Source organism: Amborella trichopoda, chromosome 7 (assembly GCF_054954075.1).
Source record: "Amborella trichopoda isolate Santa Cruz 75 chromosome 7, AtrichopodaSantaCruz75HAP2 v2.0, whole genome shotgun sequence".
Classification (NCBI taxonomy): Eukaryota; Viridiplantae; Streptophyta; class Magnoliopsida; order Amborellales; family Amborellaceae; genus Amborella; species Amborella trichopoda.
In genome coordinates this window covers 30441534-30458309 of record NC_142342.1, presented here as the reverse complement: position 1 = coordinate 30458309, position 16776 = coordinate 30441534, and the positions used below count along the sequence as shown (strand labels likewise).

General features: G+C 38.2%; 1 protein-coding gene across 3 annotated transcripts in view; it reads right to left on the bottom strand.

Annotated features, from left to right (window-relative positions):
- The window catches only part of SDP6 (FAD-dependent oxidoreductase family protein), a 34132-nt gene that overhangs the window by 10354 nt on the left and 7002 nt on the right, over positions 1 to 16776 (bottom strand). For 2 of the 3 annotated variants that reach the window (XR_016059843.1, XM_006848829.4), the window contains exon 3: positions 5787 to 6118. Coding sequence is in view for 2 of the 3 variants with exons in the window: in XM_006848829.4 (XP_006848892.1) it covers positions 5787 to 6118 (332 nt within the window). In the remaining variant the exon portion in view is untranslated. Of the gene's footprint in view, positions 1 to 5786; positions 6119 to 8753; positions 9058 to 16776 lie in introns of those variants that run through there. The other variant, XM_088872747.1, reaches the window with a different exon arrangement.

Here is a 16776-nt window from a genome sequence, read left to right as displayed (position 1 = left end):
CTTCCATGCGAGACCCTTCTTTCACTTCTAAGTCTCACATTCACAATCAAATATCTGCATAAACGCATCATATCTGTAAATAGTTCTGAAACCCCTTGGATCATTAATTCTAGAGAAATTGAACATATGACTGATATGGTTGATTTTTCTCCTCTTGTATCCCTTGTTCTAGTCATGATCAGTTAATATAGCGAATGGTTCTCTTATTCCAATCAAAGGAAAGGGAACCATACATGTTACTCCTTCTATTAACTTGTCCTCCACGTTGCATGTTCCCAATATTTATGGTAACCCCATGTCAGTTAATAATCTCACAAAGACCCTAAACTGCAGTATAACATTTTTCCCTTTTCACCGTGTATTCCAGGACTTGATGATGGGGAAGACATATGGATATGGTCGTGAAAATAAAGGGTACTTTTTGGAGACTCTTGATCGTGCCTTGACTGTAGCAGTTACATCTTCAATTGCTAATAAAGAAAGGATGTACTTATGGCACACCCGACATGCCATGCATCGTCTTTTACTTTACGTTCTTTAGTTCTTAATTTGTTTGAGTCTCTAAGTCAAGTTCAGATGCAATGTGACATTTGTGAGTTGTCAAAACATTGTAGAACTTCATTTTCTATCAGTATCAATAAAAAGAGTGATGTTATTTTCTCTCGTATACACTCTTATGTGTGGGGTCCTTTACCAGTTGTATCTGTGTTTTGATTTTGTTTCTTTATTACATTTTTAGATGATTCTTCTAGATTTACAACTATCTAATAAAACACAAAGATGAAGTTCCCAATCTATTCCATGTCTATCACAAAATAGTTAAAAGTCAATATAATGCACAAATTAAAGTCTTGCGATCTAACAATGGCAACGAGTATGTGTCAAACAAACTCACAGATTATCTTCTTGATCTAGAAATTGAGTTCCAAACAAAGTGTCCATACACACCTCAGCAAAATGGTATAGTTAATGGAAAAAACCAGACAATTGTTGGAAGTCACCCGAGCCCGTCTACTTGGAATGGAAGTTCCAAAAAATTTATGTTCTAAAGCAGTTCTCACTGCTGCCTTTTTAATAAACTGCATGCCCTCTCATGTTCTTGAGGGAGAATCACCAGCTGAAATTGTTCATTCTAACTCACCCATGTTCCCTATACCTCCCAAGGTGTTTGGTTGTGTATGTTTTGTCCACATCCTTGGTCCAAAGAGGGACAAGCTTGATGCTAAAGCTGAAAAATGTATTCTTTGGGTATTCTTCTCATCAAAAGGGATACAAATGTTATGATCCTGTTACGAAGGTCCGCTACGCCTCCATGGATGTCACCTTCTTTGAATTTGTTCCATACTTCTCCTATATAGGTCCTAAGTGCTCTCTTAAGGGGGAGAATACGATACAGCTTCGTAAAGAGAGCACATTAGTTGTTCCCCTTCCTATTCCCACACCACTTTTATTTGAAGAGTGGTTTATCTCAAAGGAATGATGCACATTCAAAGAAGAAGATGTATACCACAAAGAAGAAAATGGTGCAACCCGCAGCTAAGCGACCATACCGCGAATGCTAACCCGGAAACAGAAACTGACCCTAACCCAGGTCACTCTTTCAGCCTCTCAGAGAATCCTAATTTAGACTTACCTATTGCTATTCCCAAGGGTTCACGTTCCTGCACTCAACACCAGTAGGAAACTTCATATCCTACAATCTTGTGCCTCCCTCTCATCATGCCTTCCTCTCATCATGCCTTCATATCTGCTCTATCTTCTATTAGAATACCTTCCAGTGTTGCAGAAGCACTTTCACAATCACAATAGAAAGCTGCCAGGGGTGACGAGATGCAAGCACTTGAGCGGAATAATACATGAGAAATCACTAAACTTCCTAAAGGGAAGAAGGTTGTAGGATGTCGATAGGTATTCACCGTAAAATACAAAGATGATGGTACCATTGAAAGATACAAAAAAAGCAAGATTGGGTGTAACAGGTTTAACCCAGACTCCTGGTATAGCCTACAAAAATACTTTCATGCCTGTGGCCAAATCGAACACTGCAAGGATCATTGTTTCACTAGTTGCAAATAAATCGTGGGCACTCCATCACCTAGAGGTTAAGAATGCATTCTTACATGGAAACATCCAAGGACTAAACTATATGGAATGCCTCCTAGTTTTCAGATTAAGGGTAGACATGAAAGGTTTGCAAGTTAAAGAAGGCACTATATGGACTTAAAAAGTCTCCAAGAGCGTGGTTCAAAAAATTCAGTGAGGCACTGCTGAAATTTGGGTTCAAAAGGAGTCAAGTTGATCATACACTCCTTGTGAAGAAGGCTATTGTTGGAATTATTGCCCTTATTGTGTACTTTGATGATATTGTTGTGATAGGGGATATTGTGAAGGGCATTGAGGATCTTAAATCTTATTTAAGGAAGGTGTTTCATATTAAAGATTTAGGACCCCTTAAGTATTTTTTGGGAATTGAAGTGGCAAGATCAAAGAAAGGGATAGTCACCTCCTAAATAAAATGTGTTGGACTTGTTACAATAAACGGGGATATTGGAATCTAGACCAATAGATACTCCTATAGAAGTCAATCATGAACTTCATGGAGAAAGGGGAGAGCACCTTATAGATCCTAATCGATATCAACGAATAGTGGGCAAGCTTATATATCTCACAATCACTTGACTAGACATTTCTAATGTAGTTAGAGTGGTCAACCAATTTATGCATACACCACGTAAACCCTACCTTGATGCTATGTACAAAATATTAAGATATCTTAAGTCTAAACCAGGGAAAGGGATATCTTTCTCAAATCAAGGACATTTCGATGTTTCAATTTACAGAGGTGCTAATTGGGTTGGGTTTCAAACTGATTGGAAGATTCACAACTGGCTATTGTACCTTCATTTTGGGTAACCTAGTTACTTGGAAAAGCATGAGGCAAAATGTGGTGGCAAGATCAAGTGTTGAAGCAGGATACAGAGCAATGGCTCATGGTACATGCAAAATAATGTGGATCAATAAGTGTGCTTTTTTATTTGGGTGTTAGAGTTAAGATTCCCAGGACTCTATATTGTGACAATGAAGCAGCCATTCATATCGCAGAAAATCTTGTTTTCCATGAAAGGACAAAATACATTGAAGTAGATTGTAACTTTATCAAAGAGAAGGCTGCTGCAAAGATCATTCACACTTCTCATATGAAATCGAAAGATCAACTTGCAGATATCTTCACCAGGGCTGTTGGACGAAACTGATTACATGATATTACAAGCAAGCTTGGTATGATCGATATCTATGCACCAGCTTGAGGGCAAGTACTCACCCAAAAAAAAAAAAAAAGCTTGAGGGCAAGTGTTGTAAATAAAAGGAATAAGCTTTATTGTATTTGATAGACAGAACTGTCATTTTTTTTTTGTTTTAGTCCTTATTTTTCTTATGTCTCTAAATAAGGGAAGTATTGTCCATCAGTTGTAATTAGGGTTAATACTTAATGTTATAAGAGGGGTAGAGGTCACAAGTGACCTCAATGACACTCTCCTTCCCTCTCTATCTCTCTATCTCTCACACCTCTCCCTCCATCATCTTTATTTTCTTTCCTCTCTCTCTCTCTCTCTCTCTCTCTCTCTAGATCATACCAAACTGTTTTAGTCTCCACTTTAATTTCAACTTAAAACAGACCTACGATGAAGAGACCAGGAGTAAAATGCAAACATATCACCTCACATGGTTCAGGCACTAGTGTAGTTAATGTGCATGAATTTTGTAAAACCACTAGCGTTCCGTAGATACGAAGGGTATCCAGGGTATTCACTATCCTTTCTTCACCATGCACCATGGTGGACCACTGAGTTCCTTGGACAACAGGCCAGGTGTAATGAGGATAGAAGCTGTCTCCAACAGGTATCTGATGTTGGCCATAGTAGATCCTCAACTGTCAACATATCCTACCCAACTTGCAGCACAGTGAAACTTCAATGGAAAAGACGAAATAAAATGGCAGGAGACGGCATCTATGAAATATTCTCAAGCAGCAATAGCAAGTACTGTAGAGGGATGCTGTATAAAGTGAAAGACTAAGGGGAAACATAAGCAGCATTCAATCACACACCAATCAATATAGGTCAATATGATTGTGAGATAGGACTTCACGCAAGTTCCAATATGAAGCAAGTGCCTCCATAATTTGGCCATTTAGTCTCACAATTACTCACCTAACTAAAGTTCATGTAGTGCATGTGAGTCAATTAGCAGATAAGTCGAGTAAACCTTATCGTACATATGTTTGTCATTGTGTCTGATATTATCTAGGCCACTTACAATGCAAGAATTTTTCTTCCCAATATGTCTGCAAGGGATCCTTGTGCATCTGGGGCTGCAAATTAAGTTGCCAAATAATAGCCATTATAAGATTCCGAATAATCCTGAGAGATCCAAGGGTTTCATGAAAGACTCTAATGCAGTCCTAACCAGGCCATTTATCTGTTAATAATCATATTTGAGCTTCAAACTTTGCTACATAATCTATCCATACACTCACGATGACAGCCCTCTTTTATAACAATAAGAGAACCGTTGAGATACATTATATGTAAGTTCTTCTTAAACTTATTCCAGAGAGATTGTCACATTAACGCCAAGCACCTGTAACAGTAACTCATATCCTTATCTCACAGTTAACTGTGGACTGCAGACTTCTGGACAAAGTCATGGACCATTTCACATGCACAATATTACATAAGAAACTCAATAATTGACAAAATCCACTTCATCATGAGAGGGAACCTGACTGATTTATGAGTATTGCACATCATAGCATGTGCTATCTATCAATATATACACATACACACAACACAAGCATTCACACATGCACATGAACACATGCGCAAACATATATCTTCAATCTCGCATTGAATAATTCATCTAGGCTTAGAACACTGTGACTCTATAAATTTCGCCTGATAGATTAGCTAAAATTGTCAATACCCACTTTTCCTTCATTTTAGGGAATTGTTCAGCTAACATGATTCTGAGCCCAAAGTACAACTGCACTACAGACTGGAATGGAAGAAGGACAAGCAGTTAGCCATCTTTTATTCCTTATGTTTAGTCAGAATGGAAATATGTTGCCAAAATTTGATAAATCTTGAGGGGCCAGGTTGGATGATGCATGTAAGTCACCACATCAATCTGCCTTATTTGCAATAGGGGAAAAGCATAATAGGTATTTAAACTTTAAACCCCGTCTCCAATAAGTCCTGTTTTAAGAACAAGAGGGGTTGGTTCCCTATAGAAATTGGCACAGCACAGAACAATAAGGAGAAGCGCCAGTGCATATTAAACACACTATCCACGAATTATATGTAATCCAAACAGGCTCTAGATACATGAGTTCCAAAAGATGGAGCATACAACAATGGCCTCCAGATCTGTTAAGAAATGCATTAAACAGAAGAGTAAAACCATGTCACAAGCAGCATATTCAAGTTAGTCACTGAACATAGTAAAAGTACAACTGTGAGATAAAACTGGAATGTTCATCATAACCAGAAACAAGAGTCATAATCTTGTCTCCTCACTATCTAATGTATCAAAAAAGCTAAAGTACTACGAAATGCACAAATATATACTTGCCTAATGTATACTGAGAAACAAACAAGAGATACAGAAGTAGCCAATAAAAGTAACAGGATTAAGGTCTAAAATTCAACATTAAGCCACCAAAAATAGAAAGAGAGAAGTAAAGAAAGTGAACCATAAGAGGTAGAACAGGATGAGTTCCGACCCACCTTCACATTAAGGTAATCACATATGGCGTCCAGAATGAACTGTATCTCATCTTCATGAGGCTCTGGAAGCATTGTTATCGTTGTACTAGAATCTGTAGTTCCTGCAATGGTTTTTCCCAACCATGGCAGCATGAAAGCAATACGGCCATCCTTAGTTTTTGGAACAATTAAGCCCATTCCTTCTGGAGAATAATAATCAGGAAGGATTATGTGTACACCACTACTAGGACAAATCATAAGTGGAGCATCTTTGTCTGCCAATTTCCTCACAGAATCACAAAAGGGTCCCGCCGCATTGACAATAACTTTAGCATAAGTATCGAATTCTTTTCCTGCATCACATTCAGACATAATAGGTGTAAGACTCACAGGAAAAATTATAGCACGTCCAGCATCATTTCACTGAGCTACTTTTTGGACACCAGATATCAAAACAAACCTCACAAGAATTACTAAGCTAACTTAGTGATTATAATAACTTCAAGCCTTTTTTTTTTTCTACCTTTTTTTCTTTTGCAATCTTGAGCATATTAACGAGGTAATTGTGTCATGTGATGTACATATAGACCATTATCAAGAAAAGATTAATGTTACAACTTCAGATGCATTCTATGTCAGATCCCAAGATTATACTCTTAGCGTCATTCCAGTTCCATTTAGTTTTCTTCATGATACTATTGTTTCCATTATTTTCCAATTTATTAGAATTTCTTTCAGTTTTTAATTTTTCAACTTAACTAAATTTTTTATATTTTATAAAAAATAAAGGAAACAAAACAAGAACCTGCACAACACATTATGTTGACATGTTAACGTCTGGAGACAGCGATGCAGCATGTCCAAACCCTTAATGAAACATGATCAGAAGTAGCCAGGCTCCAATAGCACAGCATATTGCATTCGAAAGTTGCATTTGGACATTTAGCTCAATAACACACGAGAATTCTAATTAAAAACTCAACAAATAATGCATCATAGTCATTTTACAAATGCATGCATGGTTGACAACATGGTAATGCTTTAAGAAAGCAATGAGTGTTGGAAGGAAGGCCATTTACCAACTTTTGTATCTCAAATTTTCAACACCGTGCATGCAAATAGTTTTGTTGACTCAAATTCCTCCATAAAGAGGAAACTTTAAGTATGTCAAACGCAGATGGAAAATGGAAGAATGAGACAGGGCTAGTAAGGTTGTATTTCCATATCAGTGAGTGAATCTTGGGTAGCCCCAAGATTTGATTGTACCGAAGCAAAAGGGTAAGGAAAAAGGGCTAAAGAAGAACAACTACTAAAGATGCCCCAGATGGCCATGTCTTATGGCACAGAAAGAGCTTGAAGGAAGGAGAGAGCCTGTAAAGAAAGAAAGGAATCCCAGAGAAGAAGAGTACTCTTAGCTGACTACATAGTTTCAAAACGCGCTAGGCAGGTCTTGGGGTGCCTAGGGGGTCCAGGTCGTCTAGCGCCTAGGCGGGCGCCCAGGCGGGTGCCCAGAACCTGGGCAGCCAGTTGAATCCAAATAAGGATTATGGCATTCTGCAGTTATGTCAGTATCAGTTATATGTATTGCATATGGGTTATAGCCATATTTCCAACTGGGATCACCACTTCTATTAGATGCCGAAGAAGACATATAAAAAATAATGCAAATTACTAAAGCAATAAAAAAATCACTTACTTTGAGTTTGATTGCTCAATCTTCAAACTTCCACCTCAAAGATGCTTCTAAATACTCAAAATCTTCTAAAAAGCCTCCTAATAACTTTTCAAAACATCAAAAAGTAAATATAATACCAATGGGTGATGTTTTGATCAATTTTTGTTAACTTTGAGTAACTCTTCGTTCTTAAAAAAGTCACCACAATCTAGTTTTTTGGGGGTTCTCTCTCTAAATTTGGCTCCAACAAGTTTTAGGTTTCAAATGAACCAAAAACCCTAATTTTTGGCCCTTAAAAACAAAAAAAAAGAGAAAAAATGCCCTCGTCGAATGGTTTTTCCACCCCGGGGCGGGGCACAGGCCCTGGGCAACCGCTCAAGGATCGACCGCCCAGATTGGCCGCCTAGGCCTAAGCGATCCGCCCAGAGGTCCGCTTTTTTAATCACTGGCTGACTGCTTAACCTGTACTCAGAGGCAGGTAGCTCTCTTTACACTCCTAATGCAGAAGGACAGCAAGAAATTAAATTCACCTTCTTTTCGATCAAAACAACCATGAAGTAGCAAGCAACCAAGGAGGAAGAAAAGGAACTCGAACAAGTGTCAATGGAGAAGAAAAGTTTCTTTTTTTTCTATGAAAGAAACTATGGTCAACAAAAGCGTCTTTTCAATGGGGCGCTCAGATCTTTTAATACAAGAAATCCAAAAAAGAAAAAAAAATTGAAAAGATATCTCCATCTCTTTTCTAATTCACACAAGCAACTAAGGAGGAAGAAAAGGCACTTGAACATGCGTCAATGAAGAAGAAAAATTTCTCTCTTTTTTCTATGAAAGAAACTTTGTTCAACAAAAGCCTATTTTCAATGGGACGTCCAGATCTTTTAGGATCTATTTGACAGCACCCTAATATCCTAATATTTTAGGATAATATAGAATCTAATGCAATTTGAATTTTACAAGTTAATATTCCCTGTTTGATAGGACCAAATTAGATCTTCTTATACTCAGATAACCTCCAAATATTTGAATCCCCAAAAATTCAAGTTATACTTGAATTTTGCAGGATTCACTTTGAGCATTAAAATATTTTGCATCTCTCTCCCTCTCTTACCCACTCATATCATCGTTTCTCTCTCTCCCTCTCCAATCCAACAACTACTTTCTATGATTCAACACATACCTCTCTCTCTCTCTCTCTCTCTCTCTCTCTCTCTCTCTCTATATATATATATATATATATATATATATATATATATATATATATATATATATATATCTCACATCAAAGAGTTGAGCAGAAAGATCAACATCTTAGAGAGGGAAAGTCTCCTGAGACATCTTAGAGAGAGAGAACAGCATCCGCCATCGAAGCCTATTTGAACCCCAACATCCGTCATTGAAGCTATCCCCTCCTCAGAACCCCAACGTCCACCATTGAAGCTATCCCCTCCTCAGAACCCCAACATCCACAATTGCTAATTTCAAGCTCTGAAGAACAAAAGTAGATCAAGACCCATGCAAGAGCCAAAGCACTTGATTCCAATCCTCCATGATGATATCTCCATATCCTATCTCCTTTGTCATACATTCCTGTATCAGTTGTTGCCAGGTAGATCTCATCTTCATGGAACAAAGCCATCACCAAATATGTGCCAAATATAAAAAATCAATGAGTTATAATTTTGTAAGCCAAAAAGTTGAAAAATTAAAAATCTACAAAAAATTTGAAATGCAATTAGACAGTCAAACATGTACATAAAAAGGCATATCTTCACAAAGCAAGGCAATGCCTTTATTCAGATTTCTAAAAATTTGAATATCTAAATCCTGTTCTGTCAAACATACCCTTAATACAAGAAATCCAAAAGAAAATAAAAATTCATAAGATATCTCCATCTCTTTTCTAATTCACGCAGTTTCCAATAATTTAGGATTCACTCTAGATCCACGCACTTACCTACCAAACCCCATTATTTTTGGACTCCAAGTAACCCAGATTGAAAGGAAATCTAAGTATCGAACTAGCTAAGCATGTGTTTAACAAAACAGGATTTGGATATTCAAATTTTTAAACATTTGAATAAAGGCACTCCCTTGCTTTCTGTTATATTTGGATGTTATATTACCATGATATGCCTTTTTATGTACACAGACTGTCTAACTGTATTTCAAATTTTTCATATATTTGAAATTTTTGGACTTTACGGCTGACAAAATTATAACTTATTGATTTTTATATTTGGCACATATTTGAAAACGGCTTTCCTCCACTAGCTGTTTTAATAGCAGTGACCCCAAACATGCAAACCCCTAATTCATCTACACTTGTATCGTGCCATCATGCCATTTCCCGATGTTGCATCCACAACACAAAGAAAAGCCCTCTGGTTGGCAGTATCTTCCTACTTACGTGTATAGAACAATGCTCAAACAAGTGCCAATCCTCAACCATCACGAACTGTGCTTCTGAATCAAAGGAGTGGTCTGCCCAAACTCTCCATCATAGAGATCTTGAGGTCTCATATAGAAATTTCTGGTTTCAATTCCTCTCGCTCTACTCCAAAAACACCTTAAAAAATAAATCTCCCTCTCCATTGATCTCCTGGGTTTAAAATTTCCCTCTCCATTGACCTCCCTCACTTTTCTCCACCAAAACTTGGCCACCACGCCACCCAAATTGCTCATGCCCGAATCTATCTCTTTCTTCCCCACTAAAAGAGCCACTATTATCTCTCTCTCTCTCTCTCTCTCTCTCTCTCTCTCTCTCTCTCATGCAAACTCCCTATCTTCACCTTCCTTTGGCAATCGAGTTATTTCAGAAAAGCAAAAACCCAAACATGCAAACTCTTTATCTTCACCTTCCTCTGGCAATGGAGTAATTTCAAAGAAGGGAAAAACGCAAACCTATAAACTCTTTATCTTCACCATCCTCTGGTAATAGAGTTACAAGTCTTTGTAATGGAGTTATTTCATAGAAAAAAAAACCCAAACCTGTAAACGCTTTATCTTCGTCAACCACTGGTAATGGAGTTATACGTCTTCTTGACGGAGTTGTTACAAACAAAAAGAAAATTCATGCCTCTAACATCTTTGTGTTCTTCAGTTAATGGCAATGGAGGAGGAGAGAGACAAGGATGAGTACCATGAAATAGTGTGAGAGAGATATCAAGGTTTAGAGGGCTCCGTTGAGGGGCAGAGAGATAGGGTCGCTGATTAGATAGAGACAAAGGGTTTTAGTTGAATGATAGGAACGGGAGAGGGAGAGAGAAAAAAGATGGTTATGAGTGGATGAGAGAGGGAGAGAGACGCAATATCTAGTTCTCTCTCTCCCGCTCTCTCTCTCTCTCTCTCTCTCTCTCTCTCTCTCTCTCTTATATGCTACGCTTGAGAAAACAATCCACTATATCTAGTTCTCTCTCTCTCTCTCTCATGCAAACTCCTTATCTTCACCTTCCTCTGGCAATCGAGTTATTTCAGAAAAGTAAAAACCCAAACATGTAAACTCTTTATCTTCACCTTCCTCTGGCAATGAAGTTATTTCAAAGAAGGAAAAAACCCAAACCTGTAAACTCTTTGTCTTCACCATCCTCTGGTAATAGAGTTACAGGTCTTTGTAATGGAGTTATTTCATAGAAGAAAAAACCCAAACCTGTAAACGCTTTTTCTTCGTCAACCTCTGGTAAGGGAGTTACAGGTCTTCTTAATGGAGTTATTACAAAAAAAAAAGAAAATTCATGCCTCTAACATCTTTGTGTTCTTCAGTTAATGGCAATGGAGGCGGAGAGAGACATGGATGAGTACCATGAAATAGTGTGAGAGAGATATCAAAGTTTAGAGGGCTCCGTTGAGGGGCAGAGAGATAGGGTCTCTGATTAAATAGAGACAAAGGGTTTCAGTTGAATGATAGGAAAGGGGCTGCTGTACGGGAGAGAGAGAGAGAAAAAAGATGGTTATGAGTGGATGAGAGGGGGAGAGAGACGCAATAAATTTTGACGCTAGAATTGAATCTCGCAAAATTCAACTACGACTTGAATTTTTGGGGATTTAGATATTTGGAGGTTATCTGAATATAAAAAGATAGACTTTGGTCCTATCAAATAGGGTATATTAACTTGTATAATTCCAATTACAATAGATTTTATATTATCTTGAAATATTAGGATATGGTGTGGTCAAATAGACGCTAAAGCAATAAAAGAATTAACGCCACTCGTAACTCCTTTCACTCCTAAGTTTATGAACTCCCCTTCAAATAATCCAATGAAAAAGGAAATTCAACCTAGTCCTAAAGAAGTAAAACTTGCTAATTTATTAAAGAAGTAAAACTTGCTAATTTATTAAAGAAGTAAAACTTGCTAATTTACTACCCCTACCTAAAACATTTAATAAAACTCCTTGACCCCCATAGGCTATTGCCCCTGAAAAATTGACCAAAATTAATATTAAAAAGTACATACACATCCCTGAAAACTAAAGCAAAAACTAAAATTAACCAGCCCATCTCTTGAATACAATTCGCATCATCCTCCCTGGGTTGGAGAAGACTCAAATCCTTAGACTCGGCATCACCATGAAACACGTACAGATCTCACACATCAAAGACTAGAGAGATGTTTCACCAACTAGGCAACTCCACAATAAACACCCAAAAACATTCCAGACTTCCAGTACATGCACACAAGATGTGATTGTGAACAAAGAACATCAGCCATCTGAATCTTTGGGTAAGAAAACTCTTTCCTTCAACCAGAATCTCCAATGCTTTCCCTCCAAAAGGCAATAGAATCCAACTCATCAAAGAAGAGAATGCAAACAATGGACTGGTGGGCCCTGTCAACAATCTCCCACATTCTAGTTTCACTCTCCGAACCATCGCAAGCCACTTGGGACCATTGACATTACGAAGTTAGCTTGGCATTCATTAGTAATGGCCTTGGCAGATAGGGACTTACTGCAGCCTAGAGAGCAATATAAAAGAATCCCCTTCAACAGTCACATTCCAAACTTCTCGAACTTCTCTAGAAACCCCACAGTATATTGAACAGTCTCTTGCAAGTCTCTCCTTACATTCTCCACATTATCAATGCATTATTCATAGTTGTTGGATGTGGGAGCAAGTGCAAAAGTGATATGCGAATCAGAGGCAAAGAATCACGACTGGCTCAACGATCCCTATGGGGGAAATGCTGTCTATACAATGCATATCTTAGGGATCAAGATCCAAAACCTCTGTGATTTAAGATCTCAATGTTTTGGGAATCGTGCTCCCAACCATTGGGACAGTGCAACAAATTATTAAAGAGGGGGTTCCATGTGGCAAAAGGTTTGAGGGTTTAGAGTATCCTAAACAAGAAGCCCTTAATATTGGAATTGTTATATTTAGTGCCTTAGCCAGGGTTCCCCTAGTATTGGAACTGAGGCCCTCGACTGCCCTAAACCAGAGTTCCAGTTTGACCAATCAACTTCGGGCGCTACGGGCAGTGAGTTATGAATCTAATTTCGTAAGGAAGCTGAAGAACTTTGTTTTAATGCTCCAAGGCCCAGGTAGATGCTGGCTTGCAACTAGACACTTACCTGCAAGAGACAATAACATGGTCACTCGTGAACAAATTAAGAACTCTAGACATTTGTATATGAATCTCAATTCAGTGTTAACAAAACTTGGATCCCATGTCGCTTGAACCACGGTTCCGTGCACCTACGGAACCTGGGATTTGATATTCTGGAATTTGGATCCCAAATAACTTAGGATTGAGATACCTAAATAGTGGGGAACGAGAATACTATATTAAAACAACAAGATCCCAAGAAGAACCCTTGTTTGGAGAGCCGAAGCAATATTCTGGAGAAGAATCGCCACCTGGGTTGGAAGATTCTGGTAACTATGGTCTTCCCCACTCAGATTGGGTATCTAGAAAACTGTTTCATGATGGGTAGATGGTTGCATGTTCCAAGAACAGTCATGAAGAGCTCATCAGTAATGACCATTGAATTGAATATTTCACTATCAATAGTCTCAATTACCAAGTCAATTATATCCATCATCTCCCTAATGCATTGGAAAACAACCTCAAGGCACAAAGCTGCAAGATCAGCTCCGACATTTCCATGACTGTCTTTCGCGATTCTCTAAAGATCAACAACTTCGCAAGATTCATCTTCTCGGTAAGGATGAAAACAAATTCCAACTTCAACATGAAGGTGAATGTTGATTTCCATATCAAACCTTCCAAACGCTTGCAAAGAAGTGTCACTATTATTCGGCCCGTTTGTGGCTCCAATGACAATAAGATAAGCACATGATTTTTGCCCATACCTTACCTTACAAAGCTATGGAAAAGGAATTTTCTCAATTTCATTGTGGGTTTTCTCTCTTAGTTGCTATTCTACTAACTCATCTCGATGCAGTTACAAAGTCATCAATATTTTCTCAATGTGATGTAAGGGTTATGATTTACTTTATTCTTGGTTTGAATTTCTATTACTCCTTCTCCTCATCATTTTCTTTAATGCTTTCCTTCATAAAAGAAATCTACTAGAGTTCATTAAGCTTCCAACCTCTCTTTTCGTATAAAAAGACAAGAGGAACTGATGCAAATTACATGCAAGTTATGGGCTGATTGAATTTTATTTTTCAAGGATTGACTTTATTATTGTTTTTGGTCATTTTTTAGGTTGTTGTGAAGTGAGGTCATAACGAATTTTATTTAGGCAAGGGTAGTCAATTAACATATTCTACTTCTTTAGGATTAACTTGGAGTTTTCCTTCACCCAAACAAATCTTGGAGTTTCCTTGTGGATTGGATTCTTTGAAGGGGACTTCCATAAATTGAGGAAAGAAACTATATAGAAATATGGTAATCCTTTAGCTAGTTGGCAGCAGCCCATAATGCAGCTTTAAAGGTAGAGGAACAATAGTGGAAGGGAGCATCCACATCGAAACCCACGTAAAGGGAGGGATCGTCTCAATCTAGGGGTCTTGTGCCTCCTGCTGAGGGAGTTTAGGCCGCTAAAGATGGCATGGCTATGGGAACTAGGGCTAACCCTAGCCAAAAATGCCACTGATCCTAGATGTTACAGGCGCAATGAGGTGGTTCACTGATCTACTGAGTATTTGTTGCATGCAACTCAGCACCACACCAATTCCTTGAACTCGAGTATTATACAGAACAGGAGGTGGACCACGATAAGCACACAATGATTATGGTTGGAGGTGATGTTAAGTTTGATGATCAGGAGAGTGAAGTGGTAGTTAACCAAGGCGAGTCCCTATTGCTTCAACACACACTTTCTTTACCACTCCACCACTTCTCTTGACCGCGCACACCACAAGGAGAACTTTTGTTGCAAATCAATGTACTTTGACCGTGATGTGCATGGGACGGCAAGGTGTGTAACATCATCATTGACAACGGAGGTGTGAAAGTATGCCGTGTGGCAAAAGCAGTTGGCAAGTTTCATCTCATGGTAGAAAAGCACCTGCATCCATACAAGGTCGCATTGTTCAAACAAGGGGCTGAGGTACCTGTCACTTCTCCTTGCTCTAAATAACTAAGAAGTATTGATGCATTAAAGCATGACAGATATGATACCAAATAATGACATGTCTGTAGAATGAAGCTGCATGAAGTAAGCTTTCATTAGGAACTAGGAAGAACATTATATTGTTAGTTATTTATAAAGACATGAACCTATAATTTTGTGTCCTTATGGCAATAAAATATCCAACCAGAGCACAATGCTCATGTTGGTTAACTTATGCTAGCGTGTCATTCGTTTAGTCAAGAACCATGAAGTCACGTAGGTTAAGTGCATTGGATTGGTGGTGACCATAGCTGTCAAGAGTGGGAGCAGGAGTGAGATACCAGAATTGATCCATAGTTGAAGTCCCTACCTAAGGAGAGCCTGGAAGTTTTGTTTAAAGAGTGGATTTATATAAGTACAATACAGGAGTACTTAGAGAGCAACTCTTTTTTTTTTTTCAGAATGATACTTTTTAGTTTAGAGAGAGAGAGAGCACTTGGAGAGAAACTTTTAATATATATATATATATATATATATATATATATATATATATATATCATCATCATCATCAACATCTGAGCCTTATCCCAACTATTCAGAGATGGCTACATGAATCTTGTTCTGCCATTCTGCTCTATCAAGGGTCCTATCCCTCGGTTGGACCATAAGGCACCGTATATCTTCTCACTACTTCCATCCATGTCCTTTTAGGTCTTTCCCTTGCCCTTCAGAGCCTTGCATTTGAACTGAATCACCCCTCCTAACCTGTGATGTTCTAGGTCGATGCAGCATATGACCATCCACCTAAGTCTACTTTCCCTCCTCTTATCACCTATTGGAGCTACACTTAAGTTCCTCTGATGTATTCATTCTGAATCAATGTTCCATAAATTGTTGGTCGGCACCTAGGTAGTTGGTGGGGTCCTGGCCACCCAGTGCCTAGGTGGCCGCTTAGAACTTGGGCGGCCCAGTTAGAACAGGGAGCAGAGGTGTCTGATCCAACTGTTTTAGGCTCAGTTTCTATGTAAAAACTAAAAAATGCATATTGAAGCATATAACACATTAAGAATACATAACATATAATCCATAATACATACTCCATAGCATATTCCATACACAATAAAATAGGAAAGTATAATCCAATATTCAAAATTTTCAAATTCGGCCATCAACTCATCATCAGGAAAAGGAACGAAATAAAACATGGTCCATAGTTCACAACTCCATGTACACTCCAAGACTCCATACTCCATAGTACATACATTTTACATACAAATAAGAGGAGAAAACAGAAACAGAAAGAAATATAGACTTGAAGACTTAAAGAGTCTCAGTCATCATAAGAAAAAGTAGGGTCAGCGGCTTCATATGCATCGGAGTCGAGCCCATCATTATCAGAATCATCAGACGATCTAGTGGCCCTAGGGTCGGTTACTGTCCTTAAGGCCTCCATGACCATATCCCATGTCAATCCTTCATGCCCCTTAACCTCAACATCATCATCATCAACCAACCACTCCAGGGCATTGTCCATGTGTTTGGTTTTGAGGTGTTCTCTCTAATCTCTCTTAGCAAATATCTCCTTCGAGTATCGATTGTACTTCATATAAACTAGATCATTTAGCCTCTTTGATTCAAGCTTGTTTCTTTTATTTGTATGAATCAATATGAAAAATGATAAACACATATAATAACATCAAATGAAACTAATTAATATTACAATTAACACAATAATCAATAATTACTAATGCAAATTAGTAAACTACAAACTAATATAATAAATTACCATCTCAAAAGTACTCCAATTCCGCTCAC